This window comes from Scardinius erythrophthalmus (genome assembly GCF_964197995.2).
Source record: "Scardinius erythrophthalmus genome assembly, chromosome: 20".
Classification (NCBI taxonomy): domain Eukaryota; kingdom Metazoa; phylum Chordata; class Actinopteri; order Cypriniformes; family Leuciscidae; genus Scardinius; species Scardinius erythrophthalmus.
Genome location: NC_138240.1, coordinates 19,201,758 through 19,222,933, shown reverse-complemented (window position 1 = coordinate 19,222,933; position 21,176 = coordinate 19,201,758). Strand labels below are relative to the sequence as shown.

The window sequence follows — 21,176 nt, the reverse complement described above, 5'->3', positions numbered from 1 at the left end:
TTGGGTTCTCATTTACACTTGCCTCCAGTGGATCCTTTACACGTACAAATTTTTACTTTCTTTTTTTTTTACTTAAATGCATCCTTGTTGCATAAAATTATACTTTTTTTGTTTTGTTTTAAGTATAAAACAAAATACAATTTTATTGAACCCAAATGTTTGAATGGTAGTATATAACCAAACAAGACTTCTTGTGTCCCACTCCCTGACTGTTCAATCCGACAAAATGTGCGGCTTTAAGTGATGACTTAGCAAACAGACCCAAAATTATTTTGGTAAGGTAATGTACCCAGACTGAGCTGCTTATTCACATGGAAACTCCACTCCACTCAGTCCATGTCGAAACTGAAATGCCTTTGAATGTTTCCATCTGCTCTTAGTCTGCACGATACTATAAAAGTGTTAGTATTCATAGCTTTGTGAACCTAAGGAGGCTTAGAAGCATATAAAGTCCCCATGCAAAGCTTTTTATGTCAAAGAGATGAAGGCAGTGGGTGTGTTTTGTTCTGTGCATTCTTTTCTCTTCTATTCTACAAAATGTAATATTCCTAGAATTCACTTAGAAAGAATTTCTAAATAAGCCTGTAACAAAGGCCTATAACAAATAAAGTATGGTAAAATGTGTAGTAAATTTCACTAATGCTAAAAGGATAAAAATTGTGGTGCTTTTACTTTTTATGCCTTTCTTAGTCGGACAGTCTTATGCTCAACATATTAATACTTTTATCAATACAGCAGGTATGCATTAAATTGATCAAAAGAGAAAGAAAAAACTTTTACATTGTTCTAAAAAATCTATTTGAAATAAATTGTTCTTTTGAACTTTCTATATATCAATATAAATAAATAAATGCATAATCATGGTTTCCACAATAATATAAAACAGCACAGCTGTTTTAAACTGTGATAATAAGAACTGTTTCTTGAGCACCAGATCAGCATATTAGTATGATTTCTGAAAGATCATGTGACACTGAAGTAATGATGCTGAAAATTCAGCTTTGCATCACACTAATACATTACATTAATGTATTTCAAAATGTATAATAAAATAGAAAACATTGGTTTTAAATTGTAATAGTATTTCACAATATTACTGGTTTAACTTTATTTTTGAACAAATAAATGCAGCATAAGAGACTTCTTTCAAAAACATTAAAAAAAAGAAGAAGCTGTTCTGGCCCCAAACTTTTGAACGGCAGTGTAGATAAAATGACATTGCAGTTTTATGTCACTTGCACATCTTAGACTTAAATATTACAACACTGTTGAAAGGTTTAATTGACTATTTGTTTGTTTAGGAGCTGGCGAGCTGTGGATGGAACAAGAAAGAGAAGCACAGCCTTTCACCCAACGTTGTGGCCTTCACACGGAGATTTAACCAGGTAAGCAAATCTGCACTTGTCATCGTAGCCAACAGGTGCACTGTAAGATTATTTATTACACGCTTAACTTCACTGCAATATTAATTCCCTGTTTGCTAAACATGGTGGTGGCTGGAACTAAAGACTAACATCCTGCTGTATGTGTAATTCTGGCACAAGGAAATGGTATTTTGTTTGTGATTTAGTAATACCGAACATTTCACTGGTAGTTTCCTGAAATAATGGTCATTTCAACAAGATCTCAGGGTTGTTTCCTTGTATAGCAGTTTGAAAGACCTATTTATAGCAGTTAACAGAGGTATAGAGTGTAAAATTGCTGATCAGAGGTGGATTTAGAGCTGTTCAGCACACTCTTATTCATGTATCGCCCTATCCTGGGTCTAAGACCTGGGCCCATTAGCACCACCAGAAATAAAACATATAATGGAGGTCAATGTGTCGTCATTATACTGAAAGAGGGATGAGAATACTCTATTGTGACACTGTATTATAGTTGCAGACATTGCTGATTTGGCATGGGTTGTGCTCAGAAACCTCACTGTATCGCTGATAAAGAATATTTAATGTAGATGATTTAGACTTTAAGTTTAACACATAAGACTTTTAATGTAATAGTGTCCACTTGAATACACGCTTAATGGAGTTCACAGCTTTGGCTGTTATAAATAACATGATAACTCTTTACTGGATATTACAGTTTTGTAGTGCAAACAGGTGCTTCAGATAGACAAATGCTGGTCCATATAGTTAATTCATCCAGGAGCTTCTGCATTAACTCCTTTAAATAACAGAATATACAAGAAACAGAACTGGAAACATCCAACAGAAGTGTCTGTTGATGGGTTTTTCTCCATTTTTTTTTTCCAGACTAATGGCATCCACACTTCTCTTTCTACTTCAAAGCTTTTAGGTGTCTGCTACAGTGGCACGCTCATGGACATTAAAGGCATTACTTTATTGTTTAACAACAGTGGATCTTAAATGTTCAGACAGAACACCGTCTTTTGAAAAAATCAAAACAACATCCAAGAACCACCTAGTAAACAACAATTTCCATAAAAATGTTTCAGCGTTGAGCAAATTGACAGGTACAGTACTTGGGGTAGATCTGAACTGGTTCAAACGGTTGTAATTCATGAATGCTTTGGAATACAGACCTAAGGTTGTTCTCTTTTAAAAAAAAGTTTGTTTACTGTAAAGCAAATGCACTGAGCTAATAATTTTTTTTTATACAAAATCTAAATTGTATAAAATAATTTGGACTCAAACATTGAGAAAGCTAAAAAGTTTAAAGTACCGTTTGCATGGTAACCCAATGTCCAATTTCAATACCGTTTTGACAAGATGAATTTTGAGTGTTTACACTTTCAAATTATACCTATTATGTATGATTACAACTAAAATATCGGAAACACACACACACACACACACACACACACACACACACACACACACACACACACACACACACACACACACACACACACACACACACACACACACACACACACACACACACACACACACACACACACACACACACACACATTATAATGACCTGACCAATTCATCTATTCCCACACCCTTTACTGCAAATGCACAACACTTTCTTTATCCCCAGTTCTGAAAATAAGGCTATAAATATCGGCTTATGAAGGTCAGTATACAATAGGAATGAATATGAGATTTATTTACATGGCATTTCATTTTGAAAGAGCTTAAATGTCTTGGAAGTGGCCGTTTGAGGTCTACAATTACATTTGCCATTTCGGTCTTTTTAATGTCATCATTAACAACAAATGTCTTATATTTCCAGGAAAGAAGAAAAGATTCAGTTTTGCTGCCTAGTCTTATTCTAAAAAGGTTTTCTGGCAAGCTTGTGAATAAGGAAATACTGTCTCTTCACAGTTTTTTCCTCATAAATTTAGATAGATTTCCTTTATTTTTTATGATTTATTTATTGTTAATCTGTCTGCGTCCATTTTGAGTTATGTTTGCTGAGAACTTTTGGTATTTGTCAGCAGAGCAATTACATAACATATAGCTATAAATTATGTAAACCTTCAGGCTCTGCCTTCACTAAAGTAGTTTTAAATAAATGTTCTGATTCCTAACTCTATTGTGCAGAGACAACTATTGTGGGAATTCCTACTAGTGCATTGGATCTCAGTTCTTGTCTTGAGTGCAGTCAATCGATGAATTTTTTTTTTTAACTAGATTAATCACACATTTTTCTGTGAATTAATCAGGATTAAAAACACTTAAGTTTTTATATGTTTTTAAGATATTTTATAATGTAATAATTTCACACTTAATCTCCAAATTAATGTAGAAACAACATAAAGACCTATTTTAACGATTTGAAACGCAAGTATGAAACGCGAAATGCAAGTAACTTTGTGGGCGGATCTCGAAATGACTCGAAAATGGGTTGAACTGATGTAGCTGCATTACTCATAGGTGTGGTTTGGGCGTAACGTGAAATAAACCAATCAGAGCGTCATCTCACATTCCCTTTAAAAGCAGGTGTGTTTGTTCCATAGCGGATTGATAACGGCCGATAGCGGTGGATTTGCCAGGAGCAGTTCACAGCCGAGGATACCGACGTTCTGGTCAGGGCAGTAAAAGACAGAGAAGTGACATTGTATGGGGATAGGAGAAACCTGCCCAAATTAGCTTCGGTTAAACAGGTGTATAATAATTTGGGTAAATGTGTAAGCTAGATTTCTGCCTATTTTTTCACATCTTCATGGACACGACAATGATTTCTCTCATGTGGTATATTTTTCCTTGTAATTATGTATGGTTTGCAAAAATGGGAACTGCTGCGTCTGTGTGTAGATGAGAGAAGCAAAGTGTATGCGCGTTGTGCACACGCTACATTATGGTTAAGCATGCGCCCTTAAAATAGCATCTGAACGTGCCACTGACTTTAAACTAGGTTTTTCCTGTGTCTGTGGCGGAATTGTTTTCTGGAACTGCAAAACAGCACCAGGGAACAATTGCGCTGGGTGCAAGATAGGGCCCAGTATATTTAAAATACTTGTTTAATGGCACCATTTTCATGAGGCCAGTGTCACTGTCAAAAACGTGTATTTTCTGTGACATCAAAAAGCGCACGTTGAACGCGCGTATTTCTAGCAAATCACATGATGAGGACGTGTGTTTCCGACACGTGTTTTTTGTGACCCCGAAGCGTACGTTAAGAACGCGCGTTTTTATGGCAAATTGCACGTCAAGGACGTGCGTTTTGCTGTCAAATCGCTTGCCTTTGATGGGTCAGTGTGCAATCAGATGCCCGACCAGGGTTCATATTGAATTCATATTCATATATGAATAGTTTGGCTTGCCATAGCATTGTGTGTGTGTGTGTCAGGACATTAACAGGCACCGCGTCCTCTTCTTGTCGCACTTGAATGGTTTAAAAAAGCATTTGCATGAAAAAGAGCGTGATCATATAATGTAACGCTAGCCAAAGGATGACAGAAAAATTGGATGCTGCGTTAATTGCGTTAAATAATTTAATGCGTTAGACTGGACAAAAATGTATCGCATGCGTTAACGTTGACAGCACTAATTTACATATGACCTTTTCTTCTCCTAGGTCAGTTTCTGGGCAGTGAGGGAGATATTGACGGCTCAAACACTGAAAATTCGAGCAGAAATATTGGGCCACTTCATCAAAATTGCCAAGGTGAGACATTCTTTGGTTTTCACTGTTCCCTCAGACAGTGCAGCTTGGTTACTTTACTTTATTTATCATTAGTTCTCTTTGCTTTGTGCATGTTGCCATGGCAGCAGAAATATAACCCTATAACTTTGATCAAGTTCAGTAAAACATTTATTAATATTTGTATTCACATCTGAATTGCATTTGATATATTGGTAATTGTCCTTGGCACTGGCGTTACTGTAACTGTTGTTATTAGAAATTCATTAAACATAAAGGTTTTTGTGTGCTTTAACAATAGCCAATTTTAATGATGTTATGCAAGTCTTGATGGATTAAAGCCTTGGATTAAAGTAGAGGGGTTGTACAGGAGTGGTAAGTGTTTATGGCATGAATCGAGAATGGGAGCAATAAAAAGGTCTTAATCTGACTGTGATTCATCTCAGACACCGTTTAAACAGCTTTCAGTATGTCTGTTTTTCCTTTGCCTTCAACTGTTAGAAAGACGAAGCCATTCGATTTCTTAATGATCTTCAAATGACGATAACAAACAACACAGGGAGAATATAAAAAGTATCAAATAGTGTCAAAAGTGCCTGTAGTGTCAAATATGTCATCACTGTTACTAATAAACCAAATACTGTAATTTCTCATCACAGCTATTTTCTCATCTGAAAGTGATTAACTACACAGTTCAGTATAACTGCTATTCTTAATAACTTCTTTCAAATCATTTCACGCAAATTTGACTTTCCATCTGTCTTGTAATTGCTTTTAAAATGTAATTTATTACAGATAGCAGAGTTGCCTTGAAAACAAATGTTGTGAATGACCTGTAAAATTACATTTTAAAATGAAAAGTTGTGGTTTTATATTTCCAGCCCACTCCTATTGTTCATAGTAAATTACTTTACTTACTGAATCTTTAAATTGACAGTAGCATGGGATTTATTGCTTTTGAGTTTATCACTTAAATTTTTGATTAGAATGTCTCATAAAATTCAGTAATTTTTTGTTTTTATTCTGCATGTCCTTATTAGATAGAATATTTTGCTTTAATAAAGGCATAAAAAACTTCAATTATAAACATTTAAAAATAGATATTTCTATTGAAATGATACTTGAGAAATTTCCCAAACCATCATGCGGTTATTTAGAAGCTTATCTTGTCATTCGTGCCAACAGTCACACAAACAGAGAGCCACAGACTGCTGTGAATTCAATCAGCCTACATGCTCTCCTGAAACTCAATGTACCATGATACAGGAAACCCGCTGAATGACTCCTTATGGTTGAACACTCACCCTACTCTACCTGCCAAAGCTGAAAGAGCTGCATACCCTGCTACCGACGGACGTGCCCTAGTTAGCCTGAGAGGGCTACGCTAACGGTTACGCTAATGGATAAAGCAGCCAATGACTAAAAAAAACGAAGTTGTGCTGCTTTCCTTTATTCCATAAAGGTGGTTTAAACAGTGCTTTACAGAGGTCAGCCTAGAAGAAAAAAGAAGAAGAATGAGACTAGCGTGACAGGACCAGACCGGAAAACATTGAGTGAAGACCGAATAATGAATATAAAACAAATCAGTGTACATTGACTTAAACCATCTGGTGCTTCTCGCATGCCGGTCAAAATGACCTTTTTTTCCAATGAAATGAATGTACGGTCTATATTTTAATTTAATAATGCTTTTTTATTTCATATTTAGTGTTTTAGGAGATTTTATGGTATTAAATGATATTTGTACAGTAGTTATAATCCATTTATTACCTGTTAAACTTTTTGAGTGTAGACTTGAAAATGAAATTTACAACTAAAGTGGTCATAAATATTGAATGTTTTGGAGCACAGACATTCAGCAGAGGTTGTGTCAACTAGACTCTCCCCTGTGAAGGCCTCATCGACATGACAACCATCGGCACCGATCCTCAACAAACCCGTCTCCATACCCGTGATGACTCCGATCTTCAACCAGATGGAACTGGATAATATTCTGATTGTTCCAATCCAATCTGACTTCTGACCTATAATGCTGCCTGAATCATAACCATACACTGTTTGTTCGTTGGCCAGAGGAGAACTGCCCCCCCCCCTTTTTTTTTTCTCCATCCTGCCACCTGATGGAGTTTTGGTTCCTTGCCACTGTCGCCTTTTTTTGCCTTTTTTCACCTTTGTTGCCATTGGCTTTTGGCTTGCTTAGTTGGGCACATTAAATGTAACATTTATTTTAATATTCAATGAATAAATTCGGGGTGTCCCCGACTATGGATTTTCATAGTCAAATCAGAATCGTCAAGTTTTGCCTATAGTCAACTAATAGTCGAATCGTGTATGGGGGCGGGGCTTTAACATTTCAAAGCTGCGGTGTACAGAAAATCACACAAAGATATAGAAGAAAATGTATAAAAACATTTTGGATCAATAAAACTAAGAAATAACATAAATAACTCCAGAAAGGCCACACTGCAGACAGGATTTGCATTTCACATGCAAATCAAATTAAATCGGCTAAATTACCTGTGCGAGCAGGCTCTAAGTACAGCACAACATTAACGCCCCGAAAAAATAAACAATTAATTTACTAAATTAAATTAGAACAGAATATACCTTTCTAATAAATAAAAATACAAAATGATATAAATCAGAATCAAGTCACAAGATGAGCAAATGTGTGCAAAATGCCTAAAGTGCAGGGGAACATATATTCAAAACACAAGTCACAAATAGTTAGATTAGATAACCCTGACAGATCAATAAATACAAGTAAAATAAAGAAATTAGTAAAATAACGATAGTAGCCAGAATTTTCAACTTTGTCTTTTTAACTGCAGAAACAACAATAAATGCTAAACTGGAGTGGCATGTCTTTTTAGATAAAAATGTTCACAGCATCCAAAAATCAAATTAGAACCGGCTGAAAAGTTTTGAAATCACTTGTACCCTTCCTGATTGAGAGAACAAATCCAGTCTTTCACTCTGTATTTGTCCGTTGGAGTCTTTTGTGCGTGCGGATAAAATACATTCTAAAACACTTAACGTAAAAAACGTTGAACGACTTAATCTCCTAAAATAGTTAAATTAAAATATCAAATTATGTAAAGAAAACGCTTTACCATAGGAGGAACGCATTGTGTTCATATTCTGGGTTCATCTTATCTGCACATAGTATGGTTTCTTAATAAAGTGTGTACTGTACTGTGTACATGCATTAAGCCACGTTAAAGTGCCTTTTAAGCGTTTTAAAAGCTTTTTTCACGTTATGCATTTTAGAATGTCCCGTGGAAAACCAACTTGTTAACGTTGGCCGGCAGAAGTGCGATCATGGTTTGCCTGATGCTAAATCCAGCCTTGGAGAATATCCTCTCTGATGGTGTACATTCACACTTTAGATTTTCTTATCCCAGACATTGTTAAAGATTTAAATCCTTGCCGCCAAGACGCTCCTCTGTCGGTCACGGATTGAAAGTGAAACTTAAATCTGTCACGGGGTGTTTGGATTTATTCACGCATGTTAAAAAATATGTATTAAAAGCTTCTTTCTTTGCACATTTTTATATACAGCATTATCATAATAGGCTGAATATTAACGTATTGACAGAAAACCGGTAGTTCTATGTGAAATCAGACATTGAGCGCCCTCATATAGCCAAAGTGGCATGATCCTCATTTCATAACACCTCTGCGAAGATTCGACCGTGAGATCGGTAGTCGAATCAGGCTCCTCCAATCGAAGCATCGAATCTTCGACTATTCTGGGTCACCCCTAAAATGAACTAAATAAATAACTTTTTTACAACAAAATGAAACATCACTGAATTTACTTAAGCTGGACTGTGATGCTATTTTCTTCTGGAAACAAACTTTCTTGCATTTTCCTGTTATCTCTGTAAAGCTGCTTTGAAACAATCTGTATTGTAAAAAGCGCTATATAAAAAAATGTGACTTGACTTAAGTTTGGTCTGTTTTTAAAGAAGACACTTGGCAGATTATTGATGAAGAAGAAAAAATATTTAAAAAATTAACTTATTTTTTTTTTATTGTTATGAAAAATGCACAAAAATGTGAAAGCTTGTTTCCAAAATGGAATAAAAAAATTAAAAGGTAATTGCAACTTTTTATCTCATAATTCTTACTTTTTTTCCCTCAGAGTTGTGTGATATAAAGTCAGAATTGTGAGAAGTGGATGAAAAAAGTCAGTCTTTTTTCCTCAGAATTTCCTCAGAGTTTATAACTCACAATTGCGAGTTTATATCTCACAATTCTGAGAAAATAAATCAGAATTGCGAGGGAAAAAAAGTCAGAATTGTCAGTCAGTCAGTCAGTCAGTCACTGTCAGGTTTTGTACCATTAGGATGTAGTAAAAAATATATATATATTTAAAAAAAAAACACCAGACCTTAAAATTGTTCAGTCAAAAATGGGCAAAGAGCATCAGAGGTTATGAAAATCAGAAGGCTTTTAATATAGTGGGTCCTGACTTCTATGAGGACTACAGTTGTCTTATGTAAGTCATGTAAGTGGGTTATGTTTATTAAGACTGTGTCTTCTGTGTTTTTACAGAAACTGCTTGAGTTGAATAACCTGCACTCTCTGGTTTCGGTGGTCTCAGCCCTTCAGAGCGCACCCATCTTCAGACTGAGCAAGTCCTGGGCGGTAAGCAAGACCTATGCAAGGTTTGGGTGGTTTATTTTATTTTAATTTAATTATTTTTTTTTTATATATATTTATACTTTTTTATTTATACATCTAGTCAACAGTTTAAATAATATGTATTTAAATAGAAATTCATAAATTATAAGCCATAAAATAAAAGGTTTTTAAGTATGATAAATATAGCTTGCATGGAAATTTTGTGTTTAGTAGTGATATACCTGATTATGAACATAAATTCTGAACTTTTTTAAATTTGTGATATAGTATTAGAGTATCATAGCCTCTGCAGCACATACTAAAGGAATTTTCCATTCTATTTTGTTTAGGGGGGGATCTCTCATTTAATATTCTGTTGACTTGCAGGGGATTTTTTTGTGTATAACCACCAAATGCTTTATAAGCTGACAATGCAGTGTTTGTGTTTATTTCTCCTGGGAGCCCTAGTGCTCTTCGATTTCCCTTGATTTTATTTGCAGAGATGCAGATGAGAAGACCGTCTGAATGCATGAGGACAGTGAAATAATCAGATCCCTGTTTGAACATTTAAGTGGCTTGGAAAATTTTAAAAGTGCTGTTTCTGAGACCTAGTTTAATGTTGCAAAAGCTTTAAATCTATTTATAAGTATTCGCATTACCCCAGTTTTAGGTCCAAAACCTTTAAACCTCTTTTCTTGATGGGAAAAATAGAAGGGCTAAACTCAATATGCTGTACTGACAACACTTACAACCAGCCCTCATTGAGTAGACAATTAAGTAGATTTAAAATGCATTTAATCAACATTTACAGTTTAAATAATAATTATTGAAATATTTTTTTTCATGCTCAATCTATATTTTATCTGTAGGATCTAGGTCGGCATATCTTTAAAAAGCATTAAAAGCTTCTTAATTTGTATGGCGGATATGCCACTTCTTTCAGATTCTATTTAAAATCATTCTCCATACTTAAACTGATGACTCATTTAACTTCTGTCTCTGTCTATTACTTTTTACATGCATGTTACTTTGAGAATCATGATATTAAAAAGGGGTAAACAGTGTAAACAAATAAAGATCCAAAGAAGCTCAGTGCAGTAGTTTTTAAGGTAATTGACTCTTCGAGAGACAAATTAGGCAGTTTTCCTATTCATTACTTATTTTGTTGAGAGATGTCAGTGGTAGAGAGAGTTCAGACTCACATTGGGACCTTGATGATGAGATGTAAGCAGCTTCCAGAGTTAACATTCCACATTTGGCCACAGCACTTCTGCAAATTGAGAAAAGATGGAAAAAGAGGGAGCGTGTTGTTTAGAAGTAACTGCGGCAGGGCCGTTTGTCGAATACCACAAGCTCAACTTCCTTGCCATGTATTTAGCTTTGCCACAGGGGAATTTTGACAATAACATAGTTAAATATATATAATACATAATATTCTGTTTAATAAAGTAAGTTTTTTAATATTATATTTGACAACAAGGTTTATTCAATTTATCAGTGTATTTCATTGATCGGGCCGAAAAGTTCTAAGAACGTTAAGGAATGGTTCCAGTTATATTTCCACTTGAGCCACAGCACGATTACAAACCACTCTCGGCCCGGAATTCTCAGCACGGTCGGCTAACCGTTCTAAACCGTGCTAAACCGTGCTGGTAGAATGCGTTCATTGACATCGCTTCTCAGGATTGGTCACTTTTCTGTTGTCTGGCTACCAATTTCTCTGTAGCTGCCAAAGCGCGCTGTTTGAGCAACACAAACACAAATTAATAATGAAATTAAAAGAAATATCTGATCATTCTCCATAATGCGGTCACTATTTACACCTCACATCGTCTGTAAACTCTTGCGTTACCAAGGCACCAACTGACGCATTTGTATTACATTCCTAAAAAGCTCTGTTATCAGCACCACAGTGGAAAATGAAACTGTAACGGCTGGTCCGGATCGGCTCGGAATGGAATGGTTAAGCAAAGAGAGCGGTTTGGCCTGATGCTGGAAACGCTGCTATTGGTTCTGTTTACATCACAACACTGAATTTTTATATATACACACAGACATACACTGATTGAGCCAAAACATTATGACCAGTCACAAGTGAAGTGTGAATATTGTTGATAATTTCCTTATATGGCCACATATTAAGGTCTGGGTAGATTAGATGGTAAGCAAACAATCAGTTCTCTTAAACAACGTGTTGGATGCAGAAGAAATGGGCAGGAGTAAAGATCTGAGCGACTTTGGCAAGGGCCAGATTGAAACGGCAAGGCTTGTGGGTTGTTACTGGTCAGCAGTGGTGAGAAATTACCAACAGTGAAACCACAAACCGGCGACAGGGTGTTTGGCGCCCAAGGTTCATCAATGCACAAGGAACACGAAGGAATCCCGTCTGGTCCGAGCCAAAAGAAAGTTTACTGAGGGACAAGTCACACAAAATTTTAATGATGTTTTTGAGATTAATATATCACAAAAGACAGTGCATCACTCTCTGCTGCATATGGGGTTGCGTAGCCACAGACCAATCAGAGTGCCTATGGGTATGCAAGCATCAGTACTGGACCTTGAAGCAGTGGAAAAAGGTCACCTGGTCTGGTGAGTCGGCCGTGTACGTGTGCAACCTTTACCTGGGGAAGTGATGGCACTAGGATGCACTGTGGGATGACGACCAGCTTGTGAAGAGAGGGTGATGCTCTGGGCAATGTGGGAAATTTGACACGTTGACATCTATTTTTGTATGGTACATTTCAATTAAAACTGTATTTCTTGTTAAAATAGAGACAATGATATTAAAATCCAAATTTTTAAGGCAGATTAATACCATCTGATGGGAGTAAAAAAAGAAATACTTACGTATTGCCCTGGTGTAACCACTAGGTTCCTATATAGCTCTAAATAAAAAGGCTGATAAATTCTCTAGTTGTTTTTTAGACATAAACATTTTTATTAAGTTGTGGATTTCGATATATATTTAGACATTATGAAAGACTACTTTTTAGGTTTCAATTGTTTTTATGTTGATTTGAAGTGTCAGTTTTCGCATTCATTTTACTACAGTCAAACCTGAACAAGGAGAAAGACATTTTGTCACACATAACATCAAAATTCTATAAAAATGTAACAAAAATAAGCAGGAATGCTTTATCAGAGCTTAACCTGATTTCAACGAGTGAGTGAGTGAGTGAGTGAGTGAGTGAGTGAGTGAGTGAGTGAGTGAGTGAGTGAGTGAGTGAGTGAGTGAGTGAGTGAGTGAGTGAGTGAGTTGGTGTGTCTGTTTTAGAGTATAACCTCTTCCTTGCTGTCTTTTTTTTTTTTTTTTTTTTTACTGCATTGTGGCTGAATTATTGATTTTATTTCACGCATTTGCAAAAACTTTCTTTGTGTTACAGTCACACCGGTTCGTACAATCACACAATTGTTATGAGTACTATGAGGTCCAGATGGATCAATGCCAGGTCACAGACCTTAATCAGTGTTCTTTGCATCACATAATGCTTCAAGTCTCACTAAAGACAGGCATGTCACATTGCCAGACACTGTGTGCCAGCACACCATCTACAGGGATAAATTCTGATTCATTGCAGCCCTGTTTTAAGAGGTTTCGTTTCCATGCGTCCCAGAACCCTGAAGCTTGTATTCGAGAAAATCGGCACATTTGAACTATGGTTCGGTTTTAATTATAGATTGAAGCATTTCATCCGTTGTCCTGTTCATAATGAAAAGGCACTTGCGTGTATTTGCTGACGGTTCTGCCTGACTATAATGACTGTTTTCGGTCTTGCTGTGCAAATGGTTTATGTTTCACTGCCCATGGCACAGACTGGAGTGAGTAATTCTTTATGTCATTTGTTCCAGCCAATTTCTGAACCGCTTGACTTCAAGGCCATGTTTCCACTTATTTGAAGATTAACTGCTGATTTCCCAGTAGGCATGCAATGAATTAGGACGAATACGGTGCTCGCTGGTATACATTTGGAGCACATTATATACGAAGATACAGATTTGAAATGACTTTATCATTATTTTCAGCACTTTTAGGTTTATAAGTCTGTTCTGCTTTATGCAGTGAATGCTGCCTGTCAGTCAAGCGTAAATAGTAATGCATATAGTGGGGTTCATAAGTCTTAGATCACTTGAAAAATCTTGTATTTGTTTTACCTAGAGCAGACATAATCAAAGTTTTAGGATTTTGAAAAAATTTAAACAAAGGTAAGTTCAGGTTATGAGATTCATTGTAAAAAATAAACTAATAATTTGGCACTATTTGTTGGTCACTAATTAAATAGTTTTGTGACATTAATCGTGATTCGTGCTTTTTAGATCATCTCAAATCATTTTGGATAACATGATCAGGTATGAGATATACTTGTGGTGTTTGGGGAATTTTGTGGATTCTTTTAACATAAATGGTTATTCAATGCATGATTTATTTATTTATTTACCCCAAAAAATTCAAATTCTTTTGTCATTTACTTCCCTTCAAATCTTTTGAACACATTAATTTATTTGTTCTGCTTATTGTTATTCTTATGATTCATGATAAATGATGCAAAATGCATTATTTTCAGTAGAAGTCTCAGACTTTGAGAGCCCACTGTATACAGTATGGGAGTATTAAGATTAGACAAGCATCAAGAGGAAAGATACTGGAGAAGGGAAGTCAAATAATAATTTGGGAGTATGTTCACTGAAAGAAGGAAAGATGTAAAGCTTTTGGTGAAGAGATGAGATGCAGAAGGGCGAGCTTATATACATTGAAGACAGATGGCCCCTTGATTCCAGAGTATGTATCCCAGCATTCTCTCAGTGTTACAACACTCGCCAACTGCCAAATACAAGTCAAAACTTGGCTTTTGCTAATCAATAAAACCAGTTGGCCATTAATTTTATATGGGATTGGAGCATAGCACATACTACCGTTTAATTTCTTTTCCCATCCTTTTTTTTTCTTGCACAATTCTTTCTCCTACTTCCATTTACTTTAAATTGATCCCCTGTTCCGCTCTTTTTCCAGTTCTAAAATAAATAAAAAGACAATATTTTTTAACATTGCACCTATAGCTAAGAACCGCATCTGCAGTTGTTCCGAATGTGTCCCTGAGCTCAATGCTGCTCCATCTTTGCAGCTTTTGATGTATGGAGGCTTTAACTGCTAAAGCACAGTAATGGCCTTCATGAACTACTGTAATCAAAGTCAGTCATGTGTTACTGCAAAATAAAATAAAGATGTTAGTGGTTGAAGGAATCCCCTCACTTTCATCGCCCTCGGAGGGATTGTTTAGCGCTGTATGTGTCTATGGAAATGAGTAATGCCAGTGTGGCAGGCGCTCAAGTTCCCGTGTGCTGCTGTGGTCGTGGTGGCGGGTGATGGAGGCTTGATGAAGATCAGGAAAAGTTTTTGTTTTGGCATTTGATTGCTCTATTGCAGACAGAAAATGACTTGAGTAGCTGCTGAGATGGTGCACGCATACACGCACACATGGAAATCACATTGACTGAAATATGCCGGTGCTCTTATAATTTATTTATCCATCCCTGTTCATCATTTGTAATAGCTTTGTAATTAGTTTTTCCTTAAAATATCATAAGCAGTCTCACTTAGCTCGCAGTACTTCTTCAAATCTTTGTCATAATATTATTATTTCCACACCAGACTCCCTGATTGATGGTATTGTGATCTAACTTCCCTGCCATGGAATATCTCAGCACCGTTTAAAATCAAATCAAATTCATACTGCTTCCTTTAGCAAATAAAAGAAGGGGGGAAAAAATCACTTTTCAAGTTCAAAGGAGAATAATCCAAGTTGTGGTTCATTAAATTATTCAGGTAAATTTTAGGCCAACATCTAAATGCTTTCCACTCCCTAACTGTATTGCTTGAGTATGAAGCTGTTGTAAATGAAATGTATCCAAAAGTCATGTTGATTGGAGCAACTCGGCTTGTAAATGATTAGTATAATCTGTCACAGTCACTCAGTGTTTATGCATGATATAACGATCAACTATTATCAATACCCTTTCATACAGGTAAGGTAGATCCCCCCCCCCCCCCGTTTCATTATTTAAAGGAGTAGTTCACCCAAAACTGAAAACTGTCATCATTTACTCACCTTCATGTATTTTGTGTTTTGTTTCGTTTCGTTTCGTTTCAGAATAGTTCACACAAAAATGAAAATTCTGTTATCATTTACTCACCGCCATGTCTTTACTCTTTACTTTACTGTCTTTACTTTACTCAATCCACATGACTTTACTTCTTTGGGAATTTAAGGTATTCCTTGCTGGATTTTTTTCAATGAAAGTGAAATCGTTTGTTGGTTTGTTTGTTTGTTTGTTTGTTTGTTTGTTGTGTCTTTTTTGGAGCTTGACAGTCTCTGGTCACCATCACTTTCATTGTATGGAAGAGAGATATTTCAATAATGCACTTCTACTAAAACTAACTAACTAAAAAAAAAACATTTTAAAAGAGTAACATAATCTAACATTATGCTAGAAGACATGGATTGTATTATACTATTATACGCACTGTGTTTAACAAGATGTGAAGATTAAAAAGTGCATGACTGATGAAATGATTTTCACCTCTGGAGACTGCTAGAAGTTCATCTGCCAACAGTGTGGTTTCAGCAACTGTTGCTTACATTGTTTGAACAAAATCTCCTCTCTGACTAAACCTACGAAAGTGTGAACAGACTGGATAGTAGTATGTGTATTTGTCTAATACCAGAGGAACATGTTGAAGTACTTTGTGCAGCAATTGATGTGATAAAGCCATGGATGATGGAATTTTTGAGTTAATGAGCTTTTCGTTAATCCTAACAGGGGTTTTGCACATGGTCATCCCTACTGATGTTTTTCAATAGCACATGTGCTGCAAGGAAGCGTTGGGTGAATTTATGTCACTCATAAAGACCTTCTAGACACTGAGCCTGTTTCATGTGATCATGTGCTTTCCATAAATGAGAAATATGCCCAGTGCCGATAGCATATGTTTGGAGTTTGAGCTCTGGGAACTTTTTTCATTAGTCTCCCAATAGGTTTTCTTGTTTTTCATATTTATCATATTTGCAGATAGCTTTATTTAGATCAGAAGACTGAGTGAGGTTCCCCTCTGACAAAATTCACAAAACTGCGCCTCCCCAAGTCCCCCTACTAAAGTTAGTGGCCAACTGGGGAGTAACTCTGTTTATTTTTCAAGGGCAGTATATTTAGGTGAATGAGGCAGAGCTGAGATAAAAAAATGTAATAATAATTATTATTATTGCTATTATTAGTTTAACACTCCTTAAAAATAATAAAATAATTATTATTAATATAATTATTGGCAAATGTTTTAATTCATTCAAATATTATAAAAAGATGATAAATTTGCCAAGTAAAAATAATAGGGCTGTCAAAAGATTAATCGCGATTAATCGCATCCAAAATAAAAGTTTGTGTTTACATAATATATGTGTGTGTACTGTGTATAATTAAATTTGTATATATAAATACACACACATGCTTGTATATATTTAAGAAAAATGTGTAATTAATATATAAAAAATTATATTTATATATAATATAAATTATATATAAATATATACAGTATATGTATGCAAATATTTCTTAAATATATACTGTACATGCATGTGTGTGTATTTATATATACAAATTTAATTATACACAGTACACACACATATATTATGTAAACACAAACTTTTATTTTGGATGCGATTAATCGCGATTAATCTTTTGACAGCCCTAAAAAATAATAATTAATACATTAAAATGTATTAAAAATTTATTCAAAGGCATAACTGGAAAAGTTTTCTTAGTGAAATTTAAATACATTTTAAATTGATATTAATTTAAATATGTATCATCTTTTTTAATCTTATTTAAATTAATTAACAGGTAACTAACATTACAAAAATATTACAATACTAATTTTTGTTGCCTTTGAATACACTTCAAATTGTATAGATTAATATTTTTGTTTTTACTTGAATTCAATACGTCTGATTTATATTTCACACTTGAGAATTAGCCATTAGGTGTTGCTAATTTGTTGATTGAATGAACTATTTGTGTCTTGTTTGCTTTCTGTTCTTAACAGTTGATCAGTCGAAAGGACAAGGCCACCTTCGAGAAGCTTGACTTTCTGACGTCAAAGGAAGAGAATTACAACCGTATGAGAGAGTACACCAGGTCCCTCAAAATGGCTCCCTGCATCCCCTACCTAGGTGAGTGTTAATAAAAGGCATGACAATATTCAGTCAGAAATGTCTTGAGAGGCTTTGTGGATTGTTTTTAAAAGTTCATTTTTATTTATTTTTTAAGTTTGCTTATTAATAAGGCCATAACTAAAACATAAGATGCTTCCTTTTGAACAGAAACATTTTGGTCAGAGAGAGGAATGGGTCATTCCTCACTGGACTTAACCAGCTTTGCAATATTGACTCAATTAATGCTAGCAAACTCATTTTACTTCAGTATAATGGCTTATTGCTTGTTTCTTGACATGTAGATGATTGGTGATGGCAGGGTTCATTTTAAGTTGGCTGCGAACACCTCATTATAATTTTGTTTTTGGCCTTGTCTCATCTGCACATTCTCCAGTGTCCAGCAGAGGGCATATCAATACACCTCTCCACTCCAGGAATGGTTGAGAAATGTGCCATATCCTGTTTTAGGTATCAACACAGGAAAGAAAATTACATTCGTCAAACCATTTCAGGGGGTTTTAGGATTTCTGCTAAAGCTCAAATATTCTGTCACTGAACTTAAAAGCTCCTTGACTTCCTGACCATTTTTGTAAGATGGAAATTACAATGAAATCATATTGAAATCCAGATTGGTACATTGGTAGCCACTTTCTCTCTCTCATGAAAGACATCTGTCGAAGACTCTCATGGATGTTGCAGAAGCCCAGTGAGAAATTATTTACACATACATCAGTCTTCTCTAAAGGCACTGACAGCACTTGAAATGGATACCTCCCTCTGGATTGTCCAACATGGTCCAGATCTTTCATTGCAGTGAGGTCTGGATGACTAATCCAGCTGTTAGCCGAGAGCCCGACCTGATCAGAAAGGGATCTTGTGGCTTTATGTTTAGGAGACGTTTTGGATGTTTGGCGGTCTTGTTTTACGAGATGTACTTTTTAAGATGAGGTTGTTTGATTTTGAACTGCACGACATAGACCGTACGTCATTGCCACATGCTTGAGGCCCGAGCCCATGGTCACAGTTTTCCAGGTGCTCTTGTGTCATTTTGGTATGCGAATAACTAAAAGACCGTTCCGAAATAACTTCAGTCAGCTGTAACTCAAATTATCTCTTGGTCTGTAACTTGTGGGCTGGTTCATTTCTAGAGGTCTGAAATGCACAAACAGGAAGTCACTGTGATTTTTAAGAAGGTAAACATGTGGATAGAGCTGACGCATGCCGTCCCAGCCACACACATCTTTCTCATTAACCGAATTTCCTTTACATAATCCACACTGAGTGTCTCTGCTTCCACTTGCATCAGAGTTTCGGTAAACTACTGTACGTCCCACTCTCTCTCAGACGTCACAGAAAAAGAAACCACTGTACCTGGTGCCGGTACCTTGTGGTTTAGTTGCAGGGAACTCCGGGAACATATTCCCATTCCTGAGCAGCAGGCAGTTGAAACCGCAGGGACGGAAAGACTGTCTGACGTGGCTGAGGTTGTGCAGGCTGTCACTTTAAATCTGTCAGTTTCCACTGCGCTTCTCCAGTGGCCCGTTCCATTTCCCATTGGGACAAAGGAAAAAGGAAATTAAATGGTTTGGGATTTTGTCAAACACTCTTTTCATGCCTTTTGATGTATTTAATAGAACTTGTATTATTGGTTTTAATACAAAAAAGAGTTCATACCTTCAGTTTGTACCAAAAAAGTATTCTTAGAGCCATAGGTTATTTATTTCTTTATATAGATTGATTGCTACCTCAGGTATATCCTGCTTTACACTTAGAATAGAAGTCTATTTGAAGAGTGCACTACATTAAGTTAAACAAAATAATGATACTGTTTAGAGAGTCTAGCCATGACTTCCATAACAATGGAAATGTGGTGTTTAACAACCATTAGCCTTAATGAAGCTTGAGGACTCAGAAAATTCTGATCCAATTTGCTTTCCAAATATTTGTACAGCTTTTTATTACTGTTTCACATTTACCGCTCTTTGGTGACTTTTTGCTGGGAGAAACCTGTACAAATCGATGCGCTTGTGAATTTTTTCCCTATGCGAATTTTGCAGCGGGTTCAAGTAGGTTACACAAATTTACTGTACCATGTTGACTATTAGAAAGCTCCTTGATTTTAAAATGATTTGAAAGTAAGAGCTGCGCATCATACATCACTACAAAATTGACACTGGATAATGGACCTTTTTTCTGTAAAAGCAAAATGTATGTCGATAGATTCAAATAAATGTAGTTGTATCACACTACTCTGATTTAGAATGGACAGAATTCTAGATCTTATGACCTGGAGATAAAATATATATATTTAAAAAAAAAAAAAAACATTTTTTTTTTTTTTTTTCATGTTGATCAAAATATTCTTATTTCTGGTTTTAAACCCTAAAATACTATCACCTCTTTGACTTCCATTGTAAGTGCATTACCATAGACAGGGCAAGTTATTAAATCTGCAAAAAAAGTTATTATTATCAATTAAAATTATTTTCTGTGTTATTCAACAGCAAGCCACAGATACATTATCTCAGTGGAGCTTGTTATATATATATATATATATATATATATATATATATATATATATATATATATATATATATATATATATATATATATATATATATATATATATATATATCGTCGCTGTCCGATGAAAACCGCGTATGTCCATTTTGCCGATTTTGAGATTTTTCGACGGATAGAATGTCCAGGTTCATTTCCGTATACAGTATGCTTCACATATCTAAATGACCTATGAAAAGTTGTGAAATCATGTCATCTGATTTTCACGTATATCCATTTGGTGTCAATGCTGTCAATCACGCCGCGTATCTCCCGCCCTGTGGAGGCATCTCGCGGTCTAAGCGTCTCTGGAAGCTCAGCATTGGATAGCCGAATAACTCTGTGAGGTAAAGTATCAGCAAACGTTTGTTTTTGACAACTGTTCAAGTTTATTATATATTCGCAATATATTCACAACTGTTATTTACCAGTAAATGGTCTAGACGAAGTAATTGTCACTGTTTATTGTGGAGATGTTAACGCACGGGCCTGTTAACTTAAGCAATACTTTTAAGGTAGTCTAATATTTTTCTGACTAATAAATTACTGACACAGTAAAGGGTAGATTTAAATAAAGTATAACTAATTTTAAATAAAGAAAAACAAAATTTAAATAAAGAAAAAAACTAAATTTAAAAAAAGAAAAATTAAATTTAAATAAAGAAAAAACTAAATTTAAATAAAGAAAAATGACATTTAAATAAAGAAAAAACGAAAATTAAATAAAGAAAA

The 21,176-nt window shown here is 35.4% G+C and overlaps 1 protein-coding gene across 2 annotated transcripts in view; it reads left to right on the top strand.

Moving 5' to 3' along the window:
• Window positions 1–21,176, top strand: part of ralgps1 (Ral GEF with PH domain and SH3 binding motif 1) — a gene marked incomplete at its 5' end in the record, with an annotated part of 113,292 nt that overhangs the window by 11,007 nt on the left and 81,109 nt on the right. For both annotated transcript variants that reach the window (XM_081349903.1, XM_081349904.1), the window contains 4 exons: window positions 1,302–1,385; window positions 4,990–5,079; window positions 9,616–9,708; window positions 17,777–17,903. In XM_081349903.1, the coding sequence (XP_081206029.1) occupies window positions 1,302–1,385; window positions 4,990–5,079; window positions 9,616–9,708; window positions 17,777–17,903 (394 nt within the window). The remainder of the gene's footprint in view (window positions 1–1,301; window positions 1,386–4,989; window positions 5,080–9,615; window positions 9,709–17,776; window positions 17,904–21,176) is intronic.